The 18,492-nt window shown below is 38.1% G+C and overlaps 1 protein-coding gene and 1 pseudogene across 1 annotated transcript in view; one reads left to right on the forward strand and one right to left on the reverse strand.

Annotated features, from left to right (window-relative positions):
• Window positions 1-18,182, reverse strand: part of LOC124723135 — a 61,966-nt gene extending 43,784 nt beyond the window's left edge. The window contains exons 1-2 of the mRNA XM_047248323.1: window positions 17,995-18,182; window positions 10,369-10,481 (exon numbers count right to left, since the gene is read on the reverse strand). Coding sequence (XP_047104279.1) covers window positions 10,369-10,481; window positions 17,995-18,125 — 244 coding nt within the window. The 5' untranslated portion in view covers window positions 18,126-18,182. The remainder of the gene's footprint in view (window positions 1-10,368; window positions 10,482-17,994) is intronic.
• LOC124723248 lies at window positions 6,395-6,512 on the forward strand (annotated as a pseudogene).
• Window positions 18,183-18,492: the final 310 nt, after the last annotated feature.

Consider the following 18,492-nt stretch of genomic DNA (forward strand, 5'->3'; position numbering starts at 1 on the left):
CTTTTGTGTTAACGGAAGCTGGAACTGAATTTTTTCAGTAATTGTTTACGATCTCCGCACAGCAGCCTTTCTTGATTTGGAACTTAATGTTATTCGTATCTTATGAAGCCTGCTTGTGGATACTCACTTTTACAATCAATACTGTGTTGTTCTCTGTTCATCTGTGTGCATCTCTTTTGCAGATAATGCCAATGGCAGTGAAGAAAAATATTTTCTACACCTATAACTATAAAGAAAGATGCATTGCCTACTTCTAACATTCACAGTACAACTACCGGAAAAGCTCCAAAAATGTAAACTGCCTCAGCTTTTTAGTTTTCAGTATACTTAAGACAGAAAAAAAAACACTGATTATTGTGACTTACTGATTTATGATGTTTGGTTTGCAGTTGATGCATAAGATTATTACTAGTAACAATGCTCTAATCCCTAAAACTAGTCACAGAAATGTGAATAAGATTCACTGACATACTTTGGATATTCTGGCCCTTGGCAGTCTCACCTTTGAATTGTAAGCTGTAGTCACTTTCTAGCCCATTGAACGAATACATTGACTGGTATTCTTCCTGGTGGTAGTATAACAAAATCTTGACAACAATGTTGAATTACCCTGTTAAATTTACTTGATTCGTTGTGTAATTTCCACTGTACAATACAAGTGATTTTTACTTAAGATGTGACCTAAGGTTATCAATTTATGGTTCTGAGTTCAAGAAACTTGTTTTTCAAGGAAAATGTACCTAATCTCATCTTTTATGTTGTGATTTATCTGTCATAGCCACCACTGTGGCAATGAGGGAGATAACGACTGCCGTAGCTCTTTGCTAGCTCTTCAAAAATCAATAAGGAAATCTTAAGAAAACTTCTATATCAAAAGTCATCTAAGTCCCTTGCATATAGATGAAAAACTTATGACACTGCACAACTGATAATGCCTCTTTCTGCATTTGCCAATATAACTTCATGTATAAAATGCTATTGCACTTTTATACTAATTGAATAATTCGTGGCGGGTCGCATCAAACCAGTAAGTAGACTGATGGAAAAAAAAAACTAATTGAGTATGACACAGAACAGCAAGTGAATACAGGCTGTTTTGTAAGACTAAAGTAAGTAAAATCTTACAAACTCATGCTGATATATGCACACTCATGTTACAGATACATCAAATTTTATTACTACAGACTTTCACCTCAAGGCTATCATGGTGTTACTTCATTTGTATTAGAACAGTGCATATTTTAATGTGTGTTATCCATTAGTTTATTGAACACAACAGTAAATATCAGAGAAAAATTATTCATCAACAGATGTAGAAACCTATTGGATATGAGTTAAAGATGTCGTCAAACCAGGTTTGAAATGCATTTTCGTCCGGAAAGGAATTTTCTTGATGGGTGTTCAAAAAGGAGTGGGAAAGTTTTGAGGGTATAACATAAGTACAATAACTGCATAAGCGATAACTTCCCAAGCAAACTCCTGGATAGTTTTGTTTGTGAAATCAGCAGAATACATTATCCCATAGTAGTAGCATGTGATGCAGTGTCGTCAAGCATTTTTCTTGTAGTGCGACCAAGAAGTACCTCAGCTGTTGGCAACAAATACCGCTGCAATGGACACACCCCTGAGTATGAATTCATAGTTCACAGCACTTTTTGAGCCACCAGGTGCAAAATATTATGTTCATACTGCCCTTTCCTCGAATATATGTCTTCTGTTAGGATTCAACCCGTAATTTCTCCTTAAGAGGTTAAAAATAAGACATCTTAACTCATCATATATATATTGCATAGGAATGTTCTAATAGCTAACTGATGACATTCAAGCAAAAATGCACTAGTACTCACCATTTTGATTTTTTTTGCTTTGAATTAGAGCACACAACACTCCTACACCATATTTCTGAACCTTGCCTATTGAATACAAATGTCACAGTTCATCACACAACAGTTATAGAGATTTCCTGAATGTGGAAAATCACTCATGCCAGAATGACCTTCCTCAAAACAAGAAAATCCATTTTCGATGTGCTCTGCCCAAAGGCACTTGCACTTGCCCCACACACAATAGAAAGGTTTCAAGCTGTGGTCTCTTCACTGTGTTCACCATTCTATTACATTCAAAGTTAACAATATGTCACAAATGTCAGTCATCTTTCCCCTTGTGACTATTTTGCAACACTTAAACAATTTTCATAAGTTTCAAATATGAAAAATCCAATACGTAACTGCAATTATGAAAATGAGAACCGATAAATACACTCATAGCTGCCTATGCTTTACTGCTCAGTGCTCGATCAGTTTATTGAACTTAATCCAGACAGAAAATCAATCTAAAATAATAAACAATTTTATGCTTACCAGTGCAAGAGAAAAGACACGTCCAAAGCATGCTGCACCATGTTCACCTTGTCGGATGACACCTGACGTTGGGTGGTCAGTGGCAGATGGCAGTTTGCTGCTGTAGAGGGAGAAAATGTTTCTGGAAGGTTTTGCTATTACTGATTGGTTATAAAGTGAAGCAAATTATCCTTGAGGTTCCATCAGACTGACAACTTTAGCGATGGTCAAGACGCAGTTTAAAAAATTGAGGAAGGGGTGGATTCAAACTTGAGACTGTGTTTACAATGTGTGTGACATTTCCTACTAGACCACGAGCTGATACAGCACTGCAACACATTGAGAAGGAGAAAACACTTCAATCAGATACTTACGCTTCCTATAGTGTTGCCAGATTGTGCATACAGCCGGACTTCGAATTCTGGGGGGGGGCGGTTGATTTTATTGTCTGTCTTAAGTGAACGATTCAGAGTTAGTCTCTGTGCCAGGTGTCTGGTGGCCAGGTTTTGTGCCTAAGACTGTACATAAGATGATGATGAGGTCCCTTACTCCGAGGCGTGTAGGGAATGATGCGGAAGATCCGCACCGCCGAAGGATGTGAATTCAGCAGCTATGTCTTTTATTGAGTTACTGTTACAGTATCATAAGTAGTTTTAGTCAACATTCCCAATAGCCTACAAACACTCAATTCAACAGGAAAATTTTCAAATTTACCATTCCAATACCACCCATGACATCTCCTATCATCATAGTCATAACTCATTTGAGTCAAATTTTCGAAGAACTCATGACACGTCACCTCCGATTGCCTAGATACATGTACTCTGGCTGGAAAGGGCATCAGGAAGCTATTGTATCCTCTCCTGAGGCAAGCTGGTCCGCAACTGTTGTAACTGGTCTTTGATATCCTGGATACTGGCACCAGGACAGAGTTGACATCTACGCTGGTCCTGCACATTTTCTATCAGGGACATATCTGTGAACCTTGCTGACCATGGGACCACCTCAACATCACACAGACATTTCATAGAGACACATGTCATGTTGCTGGGTCTTGTCCTGTTGAAAAATGGCACCACAATGCTGTTTCGAGAGGTAACACATAAGGACGCAGGATGTCCATGATGTACCGTCGAGCCATTAGAGTTCCCTCAATCACTACCAGCCATTGCCCATCGGCTCCCAACATCACGATACCAAGAGTAACACTACCATACCCCTCCAAAATACTGAAAGGATGAGACCTCTCCCCAAAGTTGCAGTCACACTCACCGACAGTGATCACTCAGGGTAGCACAGAACCACAATTCATCACTGAACACAATGTGACACCATTCATCAACAGTCCATGCTTGCCAGTCACAGTACCACTCTAGATGCAGTCATCTGTGTTGTTGTGGTAACAGCAGCCTACACATGGGACAATAAGTCCCTAGTCCACCTGCTGTTAGTTTCTGAATGATGGTGCAGGATGACACAGAATGTTGCAGGGAGTCCATTACTTGTTCTCGGGTGGGTCACCAAGATGTGAAGGGGTTATGATGTGCTTGGTGCACAATATGGCGGTCCTCCCGCATAGTGGTCAGATGTGGTTGACCATTACCTTGACAATGAGTATTCCTGCCCTCACGTTCCCACACAGTCCAACAGCAGACCACTATCATGTCTGAATGCTCCACAAAAATAGATACTGCATGATTCGACAAGGTGGTCAGATGGATGCCCACAGTGAGGCCCCTTCAAACTTTCACAGGTGCTGATAATGCTGTCTCATGAGTCCATGGCATCTCCATGTCCTTCATGGTGACCACTCACCATCTGATGCTGTTCATGCCCCTTATACACACAACAAGGCCTGGAAACAACACTAAACATGAACAAAATTATTGTGCTCTTGTGACCATTGTACCCATCACATGGAATTTCAACTCTATAAACACTTACATGCCCAATGATGGTGTCTACATCTAACTGACCATGTCTTTTGTGTGCTTCACTTTCTTTTGTCACACAGTGTAACATGACACTCAGCATAGTATCACCTTCTGCCTGTACAATCCACAAAATAATCGAAGGAGGCCTTATCTGAAACCTGACATGATGCCAATCTGCATGAACTGTGTGTTTCATTTATCTGTTGTGAGGTGACACAGTTACAGTGGATAGTGAAGGTAGCCCCTCACAAATGAATGTCCATATGCAATTTTTTGTACAATAGATGCTGTCAGTACACACCAAGCTCACAGCACTACACTAATACTGTGAGAATGTTCAAGAAGGAGCTGCATATTCGCTACTGGCCTGCAACTCAGATGTGTGTCGTATTACTGTGCCATCACATTTTCGGGTTCACTACCTGATTTTAAACTGATTTACATTTCCCAAGTCCCATGTTACCACACTGCACCACAGTCATGACCATATGGTCCACACAAGTAAGAATGTATAAATCAATAAAAAATAATTTTTCATTGAGGAGGACTGTTTGCTTCATGTACATCATGGATTTTATTGGGTAAAAGTCTAGAATAGGGCCAGTGGTGTACTTACGTATTTTGTGCAGGAATAATGTCAGCACTTGCCGTGAGGTATGATGGGAACAAAAGAAGGTGTGTCAGCTGTTTGTGTTATGCAGCCAATGAGACAGCAGCAGGCAGACAATGTGTTTCAAACTTCAAAGTAATACCAGAATGAGAAACATCCGCCAGGCTGTGGCTAAGCCATGTCTCCTCAATATCCTTTCTTTCAGGAGTGCTAGTTCTGCAAGGTTCGCAGGAGAGCTTCTGTAAAGTTTGGAAGGTAGGAGACGAGGTACTGGCAGAAGTAAAGCTGTGAGGACGGGGCGTGAGTCGTGCTTGGGTAGCTCAGTTGGTAGAGCACTTGCCTGTGAAAGGCAAAGGTCCTGAGTTCGAGTCTTGGTCTGGCACACAGTTTTAATCTGCCAAGAAGTTTCAAAGTAATACATTTGGAATAAAGTGTGAAACATTGTTGTAAAACAGGATTTTAAATTTAATTGCTCCTTGTTTGAGTTAAGGATACTTAAAACTGTGCTAGTGTTTGCAAACCAAGGACAGTGTAAAAATCCATGGCATATTAAAAAAAAACAGTGAAATACTTCTTTGCTCTGTGTTGTTACGCAGTCAATCTATTTGAGCGCACTGAGTAAATGGCTCAATGTTTTTAATTAAATCATGGGAGAAGGTAGATGTATCAATGTTTTTGAATTAAATCGTGGGAAAAGGCAGGTATTGAATGTGCAACTCTATTATTAATAAAAACTCATCCACCTTCCTTTTTCCACGACTGAATTAAGAAAACATTGACCCATTTACTTAAACTGGCTGCTCTTGTTGCACTTACAGATGATTCCATGCTCACAAACCTTTGACTCTTAAAGAGTCATTTCACCACCACATTTAATATAGTTTCATGTCTCTGCAACTAACCCATAAAACATGTACCAACAGGCAACATCACCATGCAGAACTAAATCATTTAAATCAGTCCACTTTATAGCACTCACTAGCACAACCACAAAATCTCTCTCTCAAAACTCAATAATACATTGAAAAACAGCAAGACAATGGTTTCAGTTTCAGCACTAGAAACACATTGCCTCTCATTGGTTATGTTGGCTACACAAAACTGACATGTTGCTAACCTATGTGCAGTAGATAAGCACTGCCGAGACTGCTGTTCACCCTGACCTAGACTTTAGCCAGTTTTACTGTAGACTTCTACTAATGTTGGTAATACATACTGTCTACATATGTTTGATTTACAGCTTTCCAATAATATACAATCATTTATTAAATAATTAATAACTGTTAAATTGATACAGTAGTCATGGTGGTCATATTCAGTGCATAGAGCTAATCAAAATAGGTAGTACATTTGACTCCTGAACTGACTTCTTTTTATAAGCTTCATGTAACCACATTGACAGTATTGTAATGTCTAGATATGCACATTTTTTTCCTGGATTTTTATTCAACTTCTTCTCCCATTCTGTTTATAATTTCCTTTAAATTTAATCTCTAGTAATTTCTCTATGGGGCAATGGCCTTGCCGCAGTGGATACACCGGTTCCCGTCAGATCACCGAAGTTAAGCGCTGTCGGACGTGGCCGGCACTTGGATGGGTGACCATCCGAGCCGCCATGTGCTGTTGCCATTTTTCGGGGTGCACTCAGCCTCGTGATGCCAATTGAGGAGCTACTCGACCGAATAGTAGCGGCTACGGTCAAAGAAAACCATCGTAACGACCGGGAGAGCGGTGTGCTGACCACACGCCCCTCCTATCCGCATCCTCAACTGAGGATGACACGGCGGTCGGATGGTCCCGATGGGCCACTTGTGGCCTGAAGATGGAGTGCTGCTTTAATTTCTCTATGGAGCTGTAATTTTATGAAATAGCATTATTTGCGTATATTCTCACCACAATATTGCCTAGTTCTTCTGAATAGTATTACACTGTCTTCAAAACCTGCATGCTATGGCTGTTAAGAATTGGTCTGCATTTAGAACATCACAGTAAGAACTTGTTTGTAGTGCTATAGTCCTAACTCTTGTTAGATAGGTACTAGTGTTCAGCTGATCCGAGGATATTAGCAAGCATATTACATAATGACAAGTATTAATCCTGACGACAATGACCTGTGTATTTTTTTATTTTATTTTATATGTCATGTTCCATAGGATCAAATTGAGGAGCAAGTCTCCATGGTAATGGACCGAGTCAGTACATGAAATTACACTGAAGGACCAAAGAAACTGATACATTTGCCTGATATCATGTAGGGCCCCACGAGAATGCACAACAAGATGTGACATGATCTTGACTAATGTCTGAAGTAGTGCTGGAGGAAACTGACACCATGAATCCTGCAGGGCAGTCCATAAATCCATAAGAGTATGAGAGGGTGGAGATCTCTTCTGAACAGCATGTTGCAAGGCATCCTAGATATGCTCCGGCTGTAACACTACGTTCAAACTCACTTAAATCTTGATAACCTGCCACTGTACCAGCAGTAACCAATCTAACAACTGTGCCAGACACTTGTCTTATATAGCACTGCCGACTGCAGGGCCGTATTCCGCCTGTTTACATATCTCTGTATTTGAATACGCATGCCTACGTGCTTCAGTGTATAATAGAAGAGTAATAATAGATAAAATGAAATGTATATGAATCCTATGTAGATGACAAGACATAATTTTAAATCATCATAATCAATGACGTAACACAGGAATTAGCTTAATTTTTTACTTCTTCCATGAGTTCCTTGTCAGAATAAAAAGACTGAACCATGAGGTAACTTCATTTTAGACCTGAAAGTGCATGGGTTACTGCTAAGGTGTTAGAAGTCTTGTGGCAGCTCATGACAGCTGCTAACTCTTGGGAATAAGGTGATATTGTTAACAACAAATGACATTAAAGAGAATATGTATTTAGAGACCAATTTTGGAATTCTCAGACCACTGAACAAGGGTTGACATGAGGTTTACAAATTTACACCACATATTGCTTGAACCACCTGTTTCAGGGCCAAAAATTCCCCTTTTTGAACCAGAAGAGTCATCCTAAAAATAATACCATATGTCATAAGCAAATGAAAATAAGCAAAGTAGACTACTTTTTGTGTTGTACTATGACTTATTTTAAAGTACTGTCCTAATGGTAAATAAAGCAGTGTTTAGTTTTTGAATGAGATCCTGAACATGGGCTTTCCACTAATCATATGCCCATCAGAATGTTAGCTTTTGTTGAATTGCATGTTAGAAACTGTAAAAATTGAGTAGTACTGTGATTTACCATCCGTTTATTTTCTACAAGCCATGAACGTGGACAGAAAAGAGAATACAGCATTTTCAGTTGTTAAACCAAACTCTACATTTGACAGCAAATTATGTGAATTGAAATGATCAATTACTCTTGTTTATACAGCCTTTTCAATGACTTTATCAAACACTGATGGCATAGAAATAAGTCTAAAATTGTCTATCATAACAATGAGAGTCCTTAGTGTTTAGTGATTTAATTCTTGACTTAATCTTCCCATTGTTAGTATCATGTAGGACTATTTAACATAAGTCTCGAAAGTCATTATAGTTATAAGATTCCCTGTAGCAACTAAGCTTCTATTTAGTTAATCTGCTATATTCAGAAAGTCATTATTAAATATTGTACATATATCCAACTTAACAATACCTGGAACATTCCTACTATGTACTGACTTTATGTCCTCGACCTGGTGTTGACGACCAACACCTCCTTCACAACTGACCATATAGTTAGGATTTTATCGTGAGAATTAGCTACTCTATTTGCATACCACATACTTTTTGCCTTCCTAATAACAATTTTAATCACCTTAAAATACTGTTTGTAATGGGCTGCTGCAGCTCGATTGTGACTCCTCCTAACAGTTAGAAATAGTATTAGGAAATATCACAGAATCATGTTTTATATTTTCAGTCATTACGTCAACAAATGTCTTTGGTACAGCCACTTTCAAATTCTTAATTTGTCCTGATTCTAAACCAGACTAGTGCCCAAAGAATAGAACAAACATGTGGGAGTACATATGCTGTTCCATAGTCACCCATACCTAATATGACATTTTCTGTGTGTAGCAAGGGCTCTATGCCCATATTACTATGCCTTAACTTCTCACATTTAAAATATTACAAGAGCACTGGAATGTATGGTATTGTTTTAATATTGACTATTCCACTGGTAATACAACTGAATAGAAACACTAAACCAAAAATTCAATGGAAATGCAGCCTTTTCATCCATCAATTTTCTGTAGGATAAGCCAACATTTGCCTGACAAGATTTGGGTAAAGCACAAAAACCAAAATCAGGGTGGCTGGGTAGGAATTTGAAGTGTGGCTTTCCTGAAGGTGAGTCCAATTCTTTAACCCTTGAACTACTTCACTTGTTCTCTCTAGTTTCTGGGGATTTGTTGCTCTCTGTGATACTAATTTTCAACTATAACAGTTTCACTACGAAGTTGCTTACCTGGTTTCAGAGTTCTGCCTGTTCCCTCAGTATATTCTATATATACCAAATTTATTCAAACATTCCCCTCTTTCTTGCTATCACCACGAGTGTGTCATAATGATGGTTTTGTTGACTGGCTATTTGTTAGTACAGCCCAAATGGCCATCTGAACTGCCACAGGAGATAATCTGTCTTTGCAATAGAGTCACCCTAATCTCAGAAACTACCTCTACACAGAGAAGCACAAAGTGGCAGTAAGAAAACATAAACAACCAGGTCTGGTGGATGAGTGAATGGTAACAGTTGCAAATTGTCTCTTCTCAACAACACAAATTGCTCATTACAGTGGTGATTGACCCAATTCTATTAATTCATGCAGTTGAGGGTGTACCATTCCACTGATTCAGGTACCTATTACAGGCAAGAACCAAATGCTCTTTCCATGCCTTGTCCTAACATTTCAATCAATGACACTCCCTAAATAGAGCTCATATTTCACAATATTAATCTAATGGCAATACTGAGCAGTCTCACACTCTGGGTCCTCAATTTGCAAACTTGTCAGTATGACCATGAAGACTTGCTTGTTTGTACCATCAGGGAAGCACAGCAGGGTATAAATCATAAGGAATGCTATGAGGAGAAAAAAATAAAACTACAATACATTATAAATTAAGACTGAGAATCATCCTCATAACAATAATATCAGCAACAGACCGTCATGTCTAAACCTGAACAAAAAAAATTCACTTTGCAGGCTTTTCTGCTCATTCTGGAAATATCCCCATCGATTAATGTGGTGTTTCCTTCCATCCCTTCACGTTACCAGTCAATCTTCAAGTATTGCTCTCTACCCTGTACAAACAGATCATGACACGAAGAGTAGCTTTAATCAGGGTAGGTATGCATATTCAGATTTTCAGTTTCCTTGCTGTTTGTCAGTATTTCACTGCCACTCTGCTGCACCCTCCCCCCTCCCCACCCCTCCCAGAGAAAAGGAAGAAAAGTACTGTTTGCATACCTGTTATACCAATCCACGAAATACTGGGGCCACAGTATATTGCCATATGTTGTTTCACAATGTCCAGCTGTGACTTTAAATCACTTTCACCTTCGTCGATAAGAACAACATCTCTGAAGTTACAAAACAAGAAAAACGAAATTGTTAAATTAACATAGTAAATATGAAGATTAATTACTCTATAACTAATTAATGTTAATAAATAGCTAAATACACTTTCACAAGCCAAACTCTTGCTTCTTCATGAAGCAACTGTGATCACATGAATCCCATTTCACTTAAGTGTTCAGTTATTATTACATGCATTTACAAGAACAGAACCACGTTGACTGGTATTTCAAGAAGACCAATCATCTAAGGCTGACAGTTATTTTAAAATAAAGCAAGTAGTATTTTGATTAGCCCATCCCAAACTAGCTGTCTACTATTTTGAAGTGTGAAAATCTTGCAATTCAGATATCATTCCGATTATAGTAACAGTCAAAACTTTATTTCTTGGTCTACAATGCAAAGTGTGTCAATTAGCACAAATACTATACACGTGAAAGTTTGATAATTCCATTATTTTGGCAGTAGCACGTAATGTAATATTTTGAGGTATTGACTGCAACTTAGTACTTTCCTATCATTGCATAAGATACACCTACACAATAATGCTAGAGACATAGCCAAAGTAATATGTGCACATCAAACCATTTATTCCTGTGCATAGGAAAATGAGCACACATGTTTAGAATCAGTCGCGTCTGGAACAAATGTACAAATGTGCACACAAAGTAGCGAGATGCAGATTCGCTAGTTCCTGCAGTCCAGAATACTTCATACATTTCTGACCTAAATTCAGGCTTCACAGACACAGTATTAACAGAGGGATGTGGCTTTTTTCACTATTCATAATGATTTAGAATACTAATAACTCAGTTGAGAAGTGTACACTATTTTAAGTCTACTATGGTACAGAGTGGGGTACTGGGAGTTGGTTTCAATACAGCAATTAACACACAGCTTCTCCACCAAAGATCAGACAGGAGGATGTCAGAATGTTTTCACTGTCACCTCAAATAAATCAAACTGCGAAACCTTTCTTCTAAGTGTATTATAATATGAGCATTATAGGTTATTCATGACATGCAGAGTTGTTTATTGCTTTTTCACTTTTTCTATACTCAGCATCACTGAGATAATGATTTAGACTTTAATCATTTTTCTCTAGCTTTTTGTCTTCACTACCCAGCTGCTTTGTATTACCACACTATATTAGATACAAGTACATGCTACAAGTGTTGAAAGGCATTTGTAATTGTATTTCCATGCAACAACTGAATACTGGTGTTCCTCTCTTACATCTTTATTGAATGTGTCACACAGAAGTGGATACCTGGTATACAGTAATACTGTAACATGATTTTAATTGTGTGTCAGTCTTCACTTATGTAAAGCAGAAAAGGTATTGCCAACAACTTAGTACACATTATACTGCATATGCCCAATTATTCTGCGTTCCCATTAATTATCCAAAGCCTTGGATTTTATGTAAGGCTCAACAGATTTTTTAAAATTTTTTTTACCTGACTTGGAATCCTCAACAGAAAATGCTAAAACTAGTTGAGTGGTACAGTCGGCTATCACAATTCTCATTCTAATTGTATTGTCACCAAGGAATGGCAATGCTTTAGTTTCCCCCCTTGATATATTGGTAAATAATTCATTGGTAAATCATTTTTACTTTTACACAGTCTCTTAGACTTCATTCTCTGGTCTTTCTATTGCTCATGTGCCACATTGCAATGTTATATATCAGTAACAGGGGATGCCTTTCCCTGGTTACTTGGTTTATGCTGGCTATAAAATTATACATTCCCTTTGTTTTTAACTAAGACTATTACTTCCGTACAATGATTTTATTAATGTAATTAGTGATAATATTCCTCATGAACTAAATGTCCAAAGGTGTGGGTATTTCACAAGATTTCTTAGACATAAATTAAAATTACATCTCCTCCCACAGAAAGTTTTATTCACAGGTCATACAAAATGCAAGAAATAAAAAGAGAGAAAAACTGTCTAGACACATTCGACATTGTAACAAATTATCATGTATATGATCCATGGAACAAGAAAAGAGTAACTGACTAGTCAGTAAGTAGGTAGTTGTATGGTCGGCTGAGACACTGAAAAATATAATCTGGGCAGCAATTTCCCTTTCTGAATCAACTTTGGTTGTCTGTTATAAATGGTTTTTATAACTGACATGTCTTTTAAATAAAATTTCAGCACATATAATTTGCAACATGAATTCATCAAGGTTATGCTCCTACAAGTCATAAAAGGACTTTTGTCACATTTATTGTGATTTGGGAATTAACTGCTTCAATTTATTTGTTGGGATCATAGCAATGAAATCAGAACATATTTATAAAGCTTAACAGCCTATTGATGCAAGCTTGTAAAGAGGACTTAATCTATATCTACTTAATCTATATCTATATTATCAATTTTGGTGTCTTCTTATTTTTAGTTTTAATAACATGTGATGGTTATTTTTGTTGCTGTTGCAGTAACAATAATGGTTTCCTTTTCACTACTCATCCATAAATTTTGAAAACAATCTAACTGTGCAGATAACAAAGGTGCATTACTTGCAGAGAATCTATTATCTCCTTCATACCTTTTACAAATAGATAACCAATGTAAACATATTTGATGAAACAGGGAGATATTGTTTCACCACATTCACATACCATTAGCACAAAATTGTCAAATCAGAATTATGGTGAAATGCAAGTCATTTGCAGAAACAAAATCCTGTCCTATAACACAGAATCCACCTAGAAGAATATGTTTCATTCTTTTGAATAGTAAGTAAGACTCTGTGAAATTTATTGTTAATCTAACTGTTCTTACTACATCATGCAGAAATTTGACCAAATTTCAGTGTTAGATTCAAGCCAGAAGATAATTTTCATTCAGTAACAATTTGTGAGTTTTTATTATTGCTATTTATAGCTCACTTGGCAGGCAAAAATATTCCACTTGCTAGAGCATATCCATATGCCTCACTTTATACTATATATTGGAGTATTCAGCAGATCACATCACTGATATGTACAACAGTACTAACATACCACCACACTCACTGGCTTCAAAAGGAATTCACTAGCCTAAAAGGTTGCAGACAGCCTTTAGAAACTACCTCTAGCACTTTTTCAGGTATGTGCTTAACATTCTACAACCTTACACTTGCAGTAATTGACACAGTTGTAATAAGGAAATATTAGAACACACAAACTGTGCAGTTGTGGCAACATAGAGGACTATTTATTAACCCTTTTGGACATACAAACAGAAGACATGAATGTATCAACATGTGTAAAATTGTCAACTTGTGGCAACAGTGCCTGTGGTGGGGTAGACACCAATACCACAGGCTGGTTACAAGAAATTACATAGTGGGCTAATATAAGGTGACACAGCAGCTGGCTGTATCCTAAGACATCAAATATATGTACTGACACTGTATAACTTTTGAAAACTCATCAACTTACTAAAATCATTCCAAAATATTGTGAACATTATAGAGGAACGGGGATAAAAACTAAACTACTATACTTACAACATTAAATGTGAATCTATCATCTCTATTCTTTAGCTGTATGCTTGGGATAATGAAGGGGGGAAAGAAATAGTTAAAAAAAGAAATTAAGATATTGTTAGAGGGTAAAGATATAAGTTCGAATATACAATAACAGAATGAGCAACTTATTAATGACAAATGTCACAACAATAAATTAAAGAAAAGAATTAAAAAAGTACACACATACAGACACTGTGATCAATATGGTTAACTTGTTTTACTGCTAGCTGTTCTCCTCCCAAAAATTTTTCATTCTTCCTGACCTAGTTGCTCTTTCTTCATCAAGTTATGGTGTCTTCTTTTTGTGTGAATGATTTTGACTTACGCTTTGTGTGTTCTTCAGAATCTTCTGTTTTCAATTGGCTGAACTGTTATATTTTACTCTTCTAAACAGAACTGGACCTCTTTCATCCAGTCAGCGTGGATTTAATTTTTCCAAAAGTAACTGAATAGTTGTTCCATTAGCCTGGTTTCTAAAAATCCTAATAAATGGTATACAAAGACAACTCTCCTTTTTCGCATGTATCTCTCACTGACTCACTTTCATTGGGTTGTGTTGGGGGAGGAGACCAAACAGCGAGGTCATCGGTCTCATCGGATTAGGGAAGGAAGTCAGCCGTTCCCTTTTCAAAGGAACCATCCCAGCATTTGCCTGAAGAGATTTAGGGAAATCACGGAAAACCTAAATCAGGATGGCTCAACACGGGATTGAACCGTCACCCTCCCGAATGCGAGTCCAGTGTGCTAACCACTGTACCACCTCGCTCAGTACCTCACTTTCATGATACACCACTTCATTATACAGCAGTTCCCATTGCCCATCTATTTGTCATTTTTTTGTTGACGACTGTTCTGTCTGCCTTCAGTATTTTTTCTGTTGTTGACTTGGTGTTCAACTTGAATAGTGTTTTACATGCCTGTGTGGGGTTCAGATTTAACAATAGAACGACAATGTTTGAATTTCATGATGTGTTGTTGTTGTGGTCTTCAGTCCTGAGACTGGTTTGATGCAGCTCTCCATGCTACTCTATCCTGTGCAAGCTTTTTCATCTCCCAGTACCTGCTGCAACCTACATCCTTCTGAATCTGCTTAGTGTATTCATCTCTTGGTCTCCCTCTACGATTTTTACCCTCCACGCTGCCCTCCAATACTAAATTGGTGATCCCTTGATGCCTCAGAACATGTCCTACCAACCGATCCCTTCTTTTTGTCAAGTTGTGCCACAAACTTCTCTTCACCCCAATCCTATTCAATACTTCCTCATTAGTTATGTGATCTACCCATCTAATCTTCAGCATTCTTCTGTAGCACCACATTTCGAAAGCTTCTATTCTCTTCTTGTCCAAACTATTTATCGTCCATGTTTCACTTCCATACATGGCTACACTCCATACGAATACTTTCAGAAATGACTTCCTAACACTTAAATCAATACTGGATGTTAACAAATTTCTCTTCTTCAGAAACGCTTTCCTTGCCATTGCCAGTCTACATTTTATATCCTCTCTACTTCGTCCATCATCAGTTATTTTGCTCCCCAAATAGCAAAACTCCTTTACTACTTTAAGTGCCTCATTTCCTAATCTAATTCCCTCAGCATCACCCGACTTAATTAGACTACATTCCATTATCCTTGTTTTGCTTTTGTTGATGTTCATCTTATATCCTCCTTTCAAGACACTGTCCATTCCATTCAACTGCTCTTCCAAGTCCTTTGCTGTCTCTGACAGAATTACAATGTCATCGGCAAACCTCAAAGTTTTTATTTCTTCTCCATGAATTTTAATACCTGCTCCGAATTTTTCTTTTGTTTCCTTTACTGCTTGCTCAATATACAGATTGAACAACATCGGGGAGAGGCTACAACCCTGTCTTACTCCCTTCCCAACCACTGCTTCCCTTTCATGTCCCTCGACCCTTATAACTGCCATCTGGTTTCTGTACAATGAGCCACTCATATATTTGACAAGCTGTTCTGTATGCTCATACCTTCGTTAATGGTCTGCAGTGGGGCATCACGCCAAACGCTTTCCAGAAATCTAGGAACAGGGAACCTGCCTGTTGTCGTTCATTCGCAGCTCACAGTATACTGTGTGACAAAATACGGAAGTGTCCGATCCCGCCCGTCTGCTTTGACCCATGATGTCACAAATATGGCGGAAACAAAAACACACACACTTTCCACAAGAAGCCTAATGACACTAACGGGACAAGCGCTGGAAATGGGGTGTTTTGGGTGGGGGGCAAACTAAATATAAACAAATTTAGACGCCTTGCGTAGCTACAACGTGTAAGTGAAGGCAGCCATGCATGAATACCCACCCACCTCCCCAGGGGTCGTAACCCCTGCAACCCATAGAAGATAAAGATGCTTCAGTAGCTGATTAGTGTTTCTTGTCTTTTTAAAAAAAAAATCTCACGGGATAGAACGAACAGATCAGAAAGATAAATGTAATAAACTAAAACAGAAATTGGAGGAAACAGATAATTAAAATAAGTAATAAGTGTTTTTAAATTTAAAAAAAAAATCTCACGAGATAGAGCGAACAGATCAGAAAAGTAAATAAAATAAGATAAAACAGAACTGGAGACAGCCACACACAAACCAAACTCCGCGCCGTCATGACGTCACACACAACACCCTTACGTCACGGGTCAAAGCCGACGCGTGGGATCGGACGCTTCTGTCGACCCGGGTATGCTGAGTTTCACACAAGCAATGCTTTCTAAATTCTTGCTAATTTGTGGACGGAAGCTTTTCTGTCAAGGAAAATTATTATGTTCAAACTTCAAAAAAGCTCAAAAATTCAGCAGGAAAATGATGTTAAGGTCTGTAATTTTGCAGGTCCATTTTTTATTTTTTTTTACCCTTCTTATGTACAGGAGTCACCTTTTTTTTCCTTTTTCTTTTCCTGTTGGTTGGCACTTTGCACTAGTAGAGTTTTGTGATAAAAGAAAGCTATGTAAGGGGCCAATGCCAAAGAGAACTCTCTGTAAAACCGAATTAGGATTCCATCCAGACATCGTGACTTAGTTGTTTTCAACTCCTTCAGTTGCTTCTCAGTGCCTATTTCTACGTCCTTCACGCAGAGAGCTAAACAAAGGTGTATCTGTACGATCATCGTGCATGAATGATTAATTAAAAAAATACTTGAACTTTCCTTTCGCTATCTTGTATTGTCACACCAGATTGTTCTGTGAGTGACAACAGGAGCTACGAACCGCCTGGTGATATTGCGTAGGATCAGCATCTTCTCGTGGAGATCTTTCGCTTAAGCGTAACGATGGAAATTGTTGTAGACTTCGCGCATTAATCTTTACATAGACCCAAGAATTTCTACTAATTTTTGGCTTACAGCATTTCTGCATTCTTTTTTTGAACCGAGTGTGCAACAATTCTGTTTCCTCAGTATTTTGCAAATTTTGGTTTACATTGCGGTGTATCTTTTCTGTCTTTAAGCCATTTAATTGTTAGCTATTTCTCGAGAGCGTCATTTAAAATTAGTTTGAAGCATGACATAATTCCTCTACGACCATAAAACGAGACCTAAATGATTTCCATTCCTTGTCTATGTAGGATGCTAACAACAGCTTATCTACTCTTTCCAGCGTGAAAACTCTCCTATACTTCTTGACGGCTTTATATATCCTGTGAATATCGTCGCTATAATGACATCATGATCACCATTCTCCGTCAACAGGAGCAGACCTGCTTGTAACAGGTCTAAAATATTTCCACTGGCTGCCATACCACCTACAATGACCATCACAGTCAACAACGATGGAGACTTAACACACAATCAGTTTCCGGGAAGATAAGAAAACTGTCATATACTCCTGTGTTTGATATCAACACAATTTCAGTATGAGTAGATCCCATGCGTATTGTCGGTCAAACACAATTGTCAATTAAAAAAACTGTTTCTGAATCGGTAGTATGACCGATGGAAAATGTCATACCACAGAGTCGTCGGCTCGAATACATTCTCACCTGTACGACTTTAATGAATCAACATATCTTCTCTCTTGATAATGTCCCATAAACACTTTATTGCACAAAAGTTTTTTTGCAAATATAAGAGCCTGCTCAGGTTCTAGAACTGCAGAATCTTTACGAACCATTTTTCATCTACTGCACTGTCATAACAATTCCAACATATCAAGCCGACAATGACATATCAAAGATAAACACAGCAAAGAACTTAAATATAGTACATCTGCATCAACCAAGGACGTTAGGATCTCTATTGAAAGAGGTTCCCTCGCTTCTTCTCCTTGAGTTTAAGATTCTGTGGCGAAAACTAGTTTTAATGCAGCCGAGTACCCTTGAAGATCAGAAAAATTTAAATTATTGAAACTGAAGTTACATATTTCCAGGCAAATTCTTTCATTTCTTCCAACCTGAAGATGCACCGATATACGTTGCGGCTCTCGTTGTCCGTACCTTTTGTGGCACAGCTAAAAGTGGCGTCACTCGAGCGGAGCCACA

This window comes from Schistocerca piceifrons, chromosome X, assembly GCF_021461385.2.
Source record: "Schistocerca piceifrons isolate TAMUIC-IGC-003096 chromosome X, iqSchPice1.1, whole genome shotgun sequence".
NCBI lineage: Eukaryota > Metazoa > Arthropoda > Insecta > Orthoptera > Acrididae > Schistocerca > Schistocerca piceifrons.